At 51.2% G+C, this 11,290-nt stretch overlaps 2 protein-coding genes across 2 annotated transcripts; one reads left to right on the top strand and one right to left on the bottom strand.

Annotated features, from left to right (window-relative positions):
• The first annotated feature begins 1,435 nt into the window (after positions 1 to 1,435).
• On the top strand, positions 1,436 to 2,731 carry LOC146764117 (olfactory receptor 14J1-like). The gene has a single exon (XM_085565592.1). It carries the CDS (start codon positions 1,475 to 1,477, stop codon positions 2,405 to 2,407), a length of 933 nt encoding a protein of 310 aa, XP_085421718.1. The 5' UTR covers positions 1,436 to 1,474; the 3' UTR covers positions 2,408 to 2,731.
• A 4,895-nt stretch (positions 2,732 to 7,626) lies between these two features.
• LOC146764118 (uncharacterized) lies at positions 7,627 to 10,229 on the bottom strand. Its single transcript, XM_085565653.1, has one exon. It carries the CDS (start codon positions 10,091 to 10,093, stop codon positions 9,437 to 9,439), a length of 657 nt encoding a protein of 218 aa, XP_085421779.1. The 5' UTR covers positions 10,094 to 10,229; the 3' UTR covers positions 7,627 to 9,436.
• Between the last annotated feature and the right edge of the window lie 1,061 nt (positions 10,230 to 11,290).

Genomic DNA, 11,290 nt, shown 5'->3' on the forward strand with positions numbered 1-11,290 from the left:
ATTATATTCTTTTAAAGTTATAATCTCTACTTTACTGTATTAAACTCTTAATTAGCTTTATCAAACTACTATTGTGTACTTATATAATAGTAATCTTTGCTGACACTAGTATGTTTCCTACCTTTGTCTTAGATTTTAGAACAATAAACTGACTGTCTAAATATATTCCTGAAATAGTGTATAGTCTTAGGAAGAGTGCCTACAAGAAGAACATTTTGGTTTTTGACCACAATGTGAACAGTCATAACTAAAACTGGGGAAAAGAAGCCCTTGGACCTACTCCAATGTGTTTGAGCCAGGGGACTGTAACTTGGGCAAGTGAATCTCCTATTGGATGTTCCCGGTAAATATCCTAATTAATCAACCTTAATGAATTGTTGAAATCAGAGGCTGGGTGTGCCCCATCCCCAGTGGGGCACATGGAGGTTTCCAATAAAGGTCTGGTTTTTACTTTACTGTTCTACCACTGTTGCAGGAGTTTTTTTTTTCTCTTTTGATTATAGACAACAGGGGGATCAGAGAAGCAGAACAGGAATTGTAATCCCAGAATGACAGAACATTCTGAGTTGAAAGGGACACACAGGATCATCAAAGGAATGTTTGGACATTTACAGAGACTCCAGAACTGTGACTTTGGCTGGTCAGTGTCTCTGCTGGGAGCCTCCCAAAGGGCCTTCAGCCACTCCTCAGCCCTGGGCAGCAGCAGCATCACCTCTGCAGGGCCCAGCAGGACTCTCCTGAGCTGCCCTTGCCCAGCTGCACACAGAGCCTGCCCCAGCCAGGGCCCTGCACACAGGCAGGTTTCTGTAGGGCCGGGCCGAGGGCACACAGGGTGGGATGGGCTCTGTGAGCGCTGGCAGGGACAAGGCACCTCTCAGGAGGGGATGTCCAGGCCCAGGGAGATGCTCAGGGAAGCAGAGGGGGCTGAGCAGTGCAGTGCTGGGGGAACAAGCCCATCCAGCCCGTCATCTTCCCTGAGCCACAGGGAATCCTTTACCTCTCACAGCTCTCAGTGGGAAACTGTGAGTGCAGTAGGAATGCTGGGGATTTCTGACCTCAGAAGGCCAGCAATGATGTGTGGGTAGGAAAACAATTCCTTAAACCAACGCCTGCCATTCCTTAGACCTGGGAGTGCAGATGCTAGCAAGCTTTTCTGCAGTAAAAGAAACTTCCATGACAAATCCTAATATACAGCCTTGTCCCTCTGCCACATGGCCACAAACCCAGCGCAGCAGGGCAGGGATGGCTCCTCGAGAGCCCCCATGCACAGCCCTGGATGCTCCTGCCACACTCAGCCAGCACAACTGGAGCTCAGGCAGGGACCTGGGTGAAGGCTTCCCAGAGCAGGAACAAGGCAGGGTGAGTCCCAGCAGGACAGGCTGCAGGGAATGGCCCAGGTTTGGCTCCAAGCAGCCTCTCCTGACTTGTCCCTGTCCTTTCTCCATGAACAGGTGCCCATGTGCAGCCACAGCAAATGTCCAACAGCAGCTCCATCAGCCACTTCCTCCTGCTGGCACTGGCAGACACGCGGCAGCTGCAGCTCCTGCACTTCTGCCTCTTCCTGGGCATCTCCCTGGCTGCCCTCCTGGGCAACGGCCTCATCATCAGCGCCGTAGCCTGCGGCCACCACCTGCACACGCCCATGTTCTTCTTCCTGCTCAACCTGGCCCTCAGCGACCTGGGCTCCATCTGCACCACTGTCCCCAAAGCCATGCACAATTCCCTCTGGGACACCAGAACCATATCCTACACAGGATGTGCTGCACAGCTCTTTTTCTTTGTCTTTTTCATCTCAGCAGAGTATTTCTTGCTGACCATCATGTGCTATGACCACTACGTGTCCATCTGCAAACCCCTGCACTACGGGACCCTCCTGGGCAGCAGAGCTTGTGCCCACATGGCAGCAGCTGCCTGGGCCAGTGCCTTTCTCAATGCTCTGCTGCACACTGCCAATACATTTTCCCTGCCCCTGTGCCATGGCAATGCCCTGGGCCAGTTCTTCTGTGATATCCCACAGATCCTCAAGCTCTCCTGCTCCAAATCCTACCTCAAAGAACTTGGGATCATTACTGTTACTGTGTCTGTTGGATTTGGTTCTTTTGCATTCATTGTTTTCTCCTATGTGCAGATCTTCAGGGTTGTGCTGAGGATCCCCTCTGAGCATGGACAGCACAAAGCCTTTTCCACCTGCCTCCCTCACCTGGCCGTGGTCTCCCTGTTTGTCAGCACTGCAGTGTTTGCCAATCTGAAGCCCCCCTCCATGTCCTCCCCATCCCTGGATCTGGCCCTGTCAGTTCTGTACTCGGTGGTGACTCCAGCCCTGAACCCCCTCATCTACAGCCTGAGGAACCAGGAGCTCAAGGCTGCAGTGAGGAGACTGATGACTGGATTCTTTCAGGAACATTAAAGTGCTGGCCAACTTCTGCAAATCACTTACAATAAAAGTCATCTTTGATATTTATTTTTGGTTTCATTTTGCAGGTTATTTTTATTTGTTTTACTTTTTTTCATATTGTCCACAATAAATTAATTTTTTGGTGCCATTTCTAATTTTCTTTCTCTCAACCTTCCCTGTGGCCACAGACCATGTCAGTGAGGGGCTGTGCTCTCAAGAGACTCAAGAATATCCCAGCACAGTTTTCTGCATAGATGCCCTTTTGTTGCCTTCTCTGGAACTGCAGCAGCAGTGTCTGTGTGCAGAGCTGGGGCAGATCAGGGCTGGCACAGCAGCTGTGCCCAGGAGCAGCAGCACTTGGTGCTGCCAGTGCTGCTCCCGTGGCCCTGCCCCGCTGCCCTGGTGGCCCTGGTGTTGCTGCCGGGCCTGAGTGCTCTCGGGGCCGGGCACAGTCCTGGGGGTGGCAGTGCCAGGGCTGCAGCAGGGACAGGCCATGGGCACTGCTGGGGCAGCGCTGACGCCTCAGGCCAGGGCCTGGGGGCTCCAGGCTCCTTGCCCAGGCTCTCTCAAGAACACGGCCAGGCCAATGCTCAGCACAGAAAACCCCCGTGAGCAGCCCCAGGCTGGCCGTGGGCAGGCTGGGGACAAACAGCATGGCTGGTGCTCTGCAAGGGCCCTGGGGGAGACGGGAAGGAGCAGCAGAGCAGGGGCTGATCCATCCCCAGTGCTGCACAGCCCAGGGCAGCATCCCAGAGCGTCCTCATGGAGCTGCCAACAACATCCCCCCTCTGCAGCCCTGGCCTCTCCCCCAGCTCACAGAGGTGCCGCATCCTTGCAGGCACAGACACGGCAGCACTGGCTCAGCAGCCCCTGTTTGCATTGCACACAGCAGGTGGGAGCACCCCCATGCTGGTGCTGTGGGGACATGAACCTGAGGCAGCACAAATGCCATCAGCCCCTGGGGCCAGGAAGGGCTGGGGGATGCCAGGGAAACCACTCAGCTTTTTCCTGGCCTCTGCAGTCAGCCAGAGAGTTTGTTCCCATCAGCTGGGAGTTTCCTGTCCCACTGCAGACGCTGCTGCTCAGAGCCACGGCTGCCTGGCAGCCACCCCCAGACTGCCCTGATCATTTCCTTGGCTTCCCCTTTGCTTTCTTTACTCTTCCTGATACAAATTTCTTCCTCTTGCCCACCCCTGTTCCCTCCCCTGCAAACAGCCCATCCCTGTTTGCCCTTTCCTCTCTGGCCCCACTCCCCATTGCGGTTCCTGACTTGGCACCATGGGAACGTCCCTTGGGGAGCAGGATCATCCCACAAGTGCTGCAGGAATTGTCTGCAGGCTCCTGCAGTGCCTGGTGCTGCTCCCTTGCCAGAGGCACCCCAGGCCAGGGGGGCACATCTGGGCTGCTGTGTCTGGCTGTGGGGCTCCCTGTTCTGGGCAGTGAGGAGGAGCTGCAGAGGCTCTGCAGGACTGACAGGATGGGCTTTGGGGCTGTGAGGAGAAGCTGAGGGACCTGGGCTGCTGGAGCTTCTGAAGAGGAGGCCCAGGGTTCCTCCTGCAACTGCTCCAAGGGTGGTTTCAGAGAATCCCAGAATCAGCAAGGTTGGAAAAGACCTTGGAGATCATCAAGTTCAACCTGTGCCCTGACACTGCCTTGTCTCCTTTGATGGTTTTCTTCTTCAGAATGAACAACCACAACTCACAGTTCCATGCGGCACCACAGTGTCACAATTGTTCCCTCAGTTCCCAGAGTCCTTGCAATGAAGCAATGGCCTCTTGATTCCATTGTCCCCAGGCTCTCCCAAGGGTCTCCTTGGTCCCTCAGTGTCACAATGGTCCCTTGGTTCCACAAGGCCCTGCAGGGTCACAGTGGCCTCTGTGGTCCCACCAGGACCCAGACTGTCACAATGCATTCCTTGCTTCCATTCAGCCCCACAGTGTCACAATGTCCCCATGGCTCTGTGGTGCCATGTCAGACACAGTGTCACCATGGTCCTCTTAGTGCCACCAGGCCCCGCAGTGTCACAGTGGCCCCTTGCTTCCCCAGGGCCCTGCAGTGTCACGATCATCAGAGAATCAACCAGGCTGGAAAAGACCTTGGAGAGCATCAAGTCCAGCCTGGGACCCAACACCATCTTATCAACCAGACCATGGCACTGATTGCCACATCCAGTCTTTCCTGAAACACTTCCAGGGACAGTGACTCACCCACCTCCCTGGGCAGCCCATTCCAATGCCTAATCCCCCTTTGTGTGAAGAATATTTCCTGATGTCCAGCCTGAACATCCCCTGGTGCAGCTGAAGGCTGTGTCCTCTAGTTCTGTCCCTGTTACCTGGGAAAATAGCCTGACCCCCACCTGGCTGCACCCTCCTGTCAGGAAATTGTAGAGAGTGATGAGGTCTCCCCTGAGCTTCCTCTTCTCATGGATAAACAATCCCAGCTCCCTCAGCCACTCTTGTGCTCCAGACCCCGCACCAGCCTTGTTGCCCTTCTCTGAATACGCTCCAACTCCTCCATGTCCTTCCTAAATTGGAGGGCCAGAACTAGACGCAGCACTCGAGGTGCTGACCAAGCACTGATGAGCACAGGGGAAGAATCACTGCCCTGGTCCTGCTGGCCACACCATTCCTGATTGATAGGAGTGCAAAGGGTTGCATGAGGGAAATGGTGGGGAGGGAGTTGGGCCAAATTGTTATTCATTGTCAGTGAAACATTCAAACTACATTAGAAGCTCCTGTGGGTCAATATTAATTGGACATTGTTGATACCAATATATAAACAGGAACAGAAAAAAGGACAAAAAATTCTCTCTGCATTATTTTCAGTATAGCATATTCACTTCTGAAATCTACCTTATTAAACACAGAAGAATTGAAGACTTAAATTATTCCCACAAGCTTCTCTGTTTTATGCATTTGTACAAATGTTTAGAGCTTTTGTTTTACTAAATTCCTGAACTAAAGAGCTCAAGAAAGAAGAGGCCTCTGGAATAGTAAAATTCATCAGCAACCTCCAAGTGGCTGAGGATGCATCCCCATCAGAGCAGCAATGAGCAGAAATGGGCACAGCTCTGTGGCTGCCCCAGCTCTGGGATGGCCCCTGGGCCGGGAGCAGGAGCAGCTCTGGAGGGCCCCAGGGCCGGGGCTCTTGTGCTGGCCTGGGCAGATGGGATGGCAGGAGGGGCTGCAGAGCTCTCAGCACCTCAGGCAGAGGGGAGCAGGGCAGCCAGGGAGCTCCTTTGGCCTTGGCCAAGCCCCTTCCCCCATGGTGGGGCTGAGTCCTGGCTGAGCTGCAGCTGCTGCTGTGCCCTTGGCAGGGGCTGAGGCCGTGGGGCAGTGCCCAGAGCAGCCTGGGCTGAGCAGAGCTGTGGGGCCAGAGCCGGCTGGGCTGTGCTGGGGAGAGGCCCTTGGTGCTGCCCAGAGCTCAGGGCAGCTGGCAGAGCTGGCAGGGAGCTGGGCTGGGCTGGGAGAGCCTGGCACAGGAACCATCAGTGTCCATCTCAGCCTGGCTGAGCAGGCAGGGGCAGGGAGATCATCCAAGGTCCACAAGTTCTCTGTGTGGGAGCTGAGCTTGTGACCCCCTGAGCCCCACCAAGTGCTGGGGCTGCACCTCCAGCTCCAGAGGAGATGTGACAGATGGGAGCAGAGACAAATAATTCCTGCTGGATTCTTTATTGTGTTTGTTTATACAGGTGGCCTGGATCCATATGTAGACGAGGTGTTTTGTGTCAGATAACACTGGGAGAGTGATAAGAGTAATATTTCTTTGCTGAAAATTATCTTTCACACATAATGCACAATGAGAAAAAAAAATACACATTTTACCAGAAGAGCATCTGAATTTTTAGAGGATGAGAGACTCATTGATGTTCCAGCTGCCAAACCTGTTCAAATATTTTCCTCAAGTCTTCCCTGAGATGAGCGGTGACCACCAGAGGCCAAGGCCAGCCAGAGCTGTCTGTCCTGGCGGCTTTTTCCTGGGAGAACCCTTGCATATAGGGAATTTTTCAGGGGGAGTATAAATTTTGGCTATGGACACCTGGAAAAAATTGATGGTTCTTTTCTATGGGAAGGAAAGCACAGATCCCCAGTTCTCCAGGGGATGATGAGAGGTGGCCCTCAATGTTCCAAGATCAGCCAGACCTGTCAGGTGGCACCTGTGTCATGGTTTGACACTGGCACAATGACAGCATCCCCATGAAAATGCAACCCCACAAATGATTGCTGTGAAATGCAATCAGGAGCAGGGCAGAGTAGGCCCAAGCTCAATAACAAAGGAGAAACTTTATTAAACTACTACTCCTATAAAATTAAAAAATCAAGAAAAATTAAATCCAAAATTAAAACCTTCCAAAACACTCCTTCTTGCTCCCCCCAGTTCCAACAAACCACAGTGAGACACAACTTGGACCCCAGTCAGGTTCCCACCCTTCAGAGGATCAATACTCAGTCCATCAAGGGAAGAGGAGTCTCTCCTGTGCCATAGACCCCCAAGAAACACAGCTGCCATCTTTTGTGTTTTCATGTCACACATGGCACCACCCGGAGAGAATCTGCCAGTGTGACACTCTCCTTTCCATGTCACAGTGCTCTCACCACCATGCATGGACAGACTGCTCCATGGACAGACTGCTCTTAGGATTTTTCTTTTCAAGGATGCTTTGCCAAGTGGAAAAAAAAAAAAAAAACAACAGTTCAGTTTTTCATTTTTGGGACCGCAGTCCCACCCCATTTCCCCCTGGGGCTGAAGGTCCAAGAACAGAGATCTTCTCTTCTTCTTCTCTGAAGACAGGGGGCATCACCACAACCCTCCTCAGCTCTTCTCTATTCACTCCACTCCTGTTTTTTCTCAGCTGCTGAAGCAGGTCTCTTGCCTCACCATGCATCCTCCTAAAATACAGTTTCTCTCTTGGAGGAGAAAATTGGTTCAGTCTATGGCTAACAAGAGAAAGTCCAGCCAAAAAACACTCCATCATCTCCTCCCACCTAGAATTTCTCCTTCTTACATCTCAGGCCCCAGACTGTCTCTTATCTTCTCTTTCAAATCGAGGAGGAATATATTTCCCAAAGCTTTCATCATCCAAGAAGGGGTTAAATGTCCAAATTCCCCGTCCAGCTGGCTGGGCTCTCTGCCCAGACCTCCAGCTCCCCCGCTGGGCACCTCACGCTCCCCTCCCTGCTCTTGCTGTCTCTTTCTCTCTCTCTCTCCGCAGAGACTCTGGAGGGGGAACGCAGACATCCCAGATTTCTCCACCCTTCCATCTGCAGGGGGCCAGCCCGGTTCCATCCCCTCCACCCTTCGGCCTTACCTCAGTCAGGCCATGGGGCTTCTCCTCCCCACCCAGCCAAGGGCCGGGCAGGGGAGAGGCTGCACTGTGCCCTGACCAGAACCAGAGAGAGCGAGTTCTCCTGGGAATTCTGCTTTTAACCCCTCTGTGTTCTCAGAGGCGTGTCCAGCCTCAATTGGTCACCCCAAGTGCAAATATCCAATCCAAATCACTGACTGGCTTGACCCTCTTCCTTCTGTGTTAAACCACGACACACTACCAGGGTCTGGAATTCCAGTTCCTGTCCAGGAAAAAATGTTCCTGCCTTTGAATTTCCTTCCTATTATTTCAACAAATTATAATAAAATTATACATCAATAAATTAGAATAAAAATTAAATAGGAAAAAAATTAAATATAAGTATTTCAGCTCTTAATACAATACTCCAACAATGATTTAACCCAAAACAACAATAACTATTAATGTAACATTACCAATAAATATAAATAAATAACTTATATACCAAGAAATACCTTTTGAAAGTTTCAACTCATTATCTAATAGACTTTAGATAAAAAATATCCAAAAAATATAAGATACAATCTAACACACCTTAGTAAAACAATTCAAATTACAAATTTACTAAACACAAAAAACCACACAACTATAATTTCTCGTACATTTTAAGAAAATAATTAAACTTTAATAACATCCTTAACTACTCTAAAAAATTTAAATTATTTTTAAAAATTAATTGCAGATGGGTGGTTTTATTTGGATATTATTTTTTTGATTGTTTGGGCTAGATGGTTTTAAAAAAGGGATTTTTATAGGAGTTTAATCAGCTCAGGTGTCACTCTGCAAACAGAACTGACTGAAAATGAATGGGACAGGAATCAGTAAGTCTGAACATTTTATTTGCTATCAAATACATCCCAGGAACCCAGCCCCACACAATCTCCATCCCACTGCTCCAAACTGAGATCCCACTTTTCCGAATCTCCTCCAACCCCATCTCACGCTGGCAGCTGTGGAATCAAGTGAGCTTTGTGTGGGATTGAGTTTTTTTGAGGTGGAAACAAGCAATTTGAGGTGGGACTGTGACTTTAAAGGTTAAAATTCAGTTGTTTTCAGTGGGATTGAGTGGTTTTGTGGTGACAGAACCATCCCTCTTGGCTTTTGAAATTCAAAGAGATGGAGAACACTGCCCAAAATCACCCCAGAACCCACAAATCCTCCAGAAGTTGAGTTCAGACTGTTCAGGGAGGGTGCAGCTGCCGGTGGCAGGATCAAATGAGATGGGTCTTGGTTCCAGAATCCATTTCTTACCCCCGAAAGACAGGGCAAAGGCAGGGCCCTGGGGTTTGTATAGGGTGTCCCAGGGGTGCAGTTAGGGTTTGGGTCTAGGGAGGAGTTATTGGCAACACAAGAAGGGTGAGATCAAACTCCTGCCTCTTAGCAACAGGGGCACTCCACACAGAATGCGTCCCCAAATCCTAAATTCCCCCTCAGACTCCTGTGAAATGGTGCGACTTCAGATATTTTTGATCAATTTCTTTAATTTAACCCTGCCTTGGCTGTGTTTAAAGAATAAAGAAGAATCAGAGGAAAATTAGGGCCAAACCAAAAGGAGAAGCAGCCAGGTTTGTTCCCAACATTGATCACAGGGAATGTGGGTCACCAGACCTGTGCCCAATGTGGGTCCTGCCGTGGGGGATGGAGCTGGAGCAGAGCACAAAGCTTTTCCTGCAGTTGGGGTACTCGCAGGGTTGCCCTTACCGATGCCTCCGTTGGTGTTTGGTCAAGTCAGAGCTCTGGGTGAAGGTCTTCCCACACTGCAGACACTCATATGGCCTCTCCCCTGTGTGGATGCGCCGGTGCCTGATGAGGGTGGAGTTGTGCTTGAAGCCCTTCCCGCAGTTGGGGCAGCGGCAGGGCCTCTCATCCGTGTGAATGCGCTGGTGTTTGAGGAGATCAGAGCTGGTGTGAAACCTCTTCTGACACTCAGGACACTTGTAGGGCCTCTCCCCAGTGTGGATGCGTTGGTGGATGATGAGTTCTGAGCTCCAACCGAATCCCTTCCCACACTCCCCACACTCATAGGCCCATTCCCCTGTGTGGATCATCTGGTGACGGATCAGGTTGTTGCTCTTCCTGAAGCTCTTCCCACACTCCAAGCACCTGTAGGGCTTCTCCCCATCATGAAGCTTCTCAGGGACCAGCAGCTCTGAGCTCTGGCTGAAGCTCTGCCCACCTTCCTGGCCCAGAGTGGGTCTTTCCTCTTCAGAACACTCTGGGCTGGGTTTGCAGCCCCTCCTCCTGTGGTGTTGCTGGGGATTTTCCCCCCTGTTGGATTCCTGTGCTGTGGAGGCACTCAAAACAGCCTCTTCCACCAGGTTCTGCCGTGGGGATTTGTCCTCTCTGGTCTCCATCCTCAGCTTCTTGTCTGGGCTAAGAAGGACAAGGAGAGGATGGGATTTGCCTCCGTGCCACAGGGAAGGACAAGGAGATCCCCCCAGTGCATCCCCGGCAGGAGGGGACCGGCAGCGGGGCTGTCCTGCAGCCGGGGGCCAGGCTGGGCTGGGATATGGACCAGGAGAGAGGGAGAAAGGGGCACTGATTCCTCCTCACCTGCCTTGGTGTCCCATGGCATCTTCCTCTTCCTTATAGCCTTTTCCATCTGGCAAAGGGCTGGGGATGGGAAAATCTGTTTTGGGAAGAAAACAAGGGATAAGCACAATGGGTTTGTACTGGTTTGAAGGCAAATCAGGGGGAGAGTCTAAGACAGAATGACAATTGAATAAGAAAATTAAGATCACGGCAATGATACAGAAACACTGGCTTAATCTGACAGAGTCAGGATATACTCTGACACCCCGTTGCTCAGGGTGGTGGTAGCAGTCTGATGAAATGGTGGCTGCAGTCCAGCTGGAGTGATGAACGTGATTCTGTCAAAGCAGTGATCCTGTAGAAGGGTCTGGTCTTCCTCTGAAGGTCCAGTGGTGCTTATGGAGCTCTTGTCCTCTGGGAATCCAGTAGGCAAGGTGGTCGTGGTGTTGCAAATGGTGAGATTATATCCAGGTAGGAATGCTTGGTTCCTCCCCCTGGGCGGAGCATCCCACAATGGGATGATGTAATTTTATCAGTGCTGCAGTGACACTCAATGGCCCATTAACAGAAGATGGCCCCTGCAGGGCGTTATCAGGGCTGAGCCATGGAAGAGATAAAGAACACTGCCCCACCTGTTGATAACAGTTTATGGAGATGGGGACTGAAAACACTTTTGGTTACATCTGACACTGTAACCTGAAACAGTGAGGCAATCCCTGCTCGGGGTGGGGGGTGAACACCACCCCCCTTACCCAAACTGGCTCAGGTGTAAAACCCCCACCCTGGGGAGGCCACGCACACAGGGGACAATGTCACACTTGCCCTGCTTCAGGGGAGGTCTCTGTCCCTGTCACTCCCTTGCTCTCTCCACTTTTCTCTTCCTTTCCATCTCTCTCTACCTCACATTTACTGGTCAATAAAATCCACTTTGGATTTGGTGTTGTTAGCACCTTAATTAGGGCAGGGGCATCTCTCTAACAATTTTATTAACCAAACTGCAATATTATTTTGCACAGTGA

Source organism: Lonchura striata, chromosome 36, assembly GCF_050655825.1.
Source record: "Lonchura striata isolate lonStrDom1 chromosome 36, ASM5065582v1, whole genome shotgun sequence".
Classification (NCBI taxonomy): domain Eukaryota; kingdom Metazoa; phylum Chordata; class Aves; order Passeriformes; family Estrildidae; genus Lonchura; species Lonchura striata.

What these genes read in the sequence shown, in the direction of transcription:
- LOC146764117 (XM_085565592.1), top strand. Translation starts at nt 1,475, where the DNA reads ATGTCCAACAGCAGCTCCATCAGCCACTTCCTCCTGCTGGCACTGGCA.
- LOC146764118 (XM_085565653.1), bottom strand. Translation starts at nt 10,093, where the DNA reads ATGGAGACCAGAGAGGACAAATCCCCACGGCAGAACCTGGTGGAAGAG.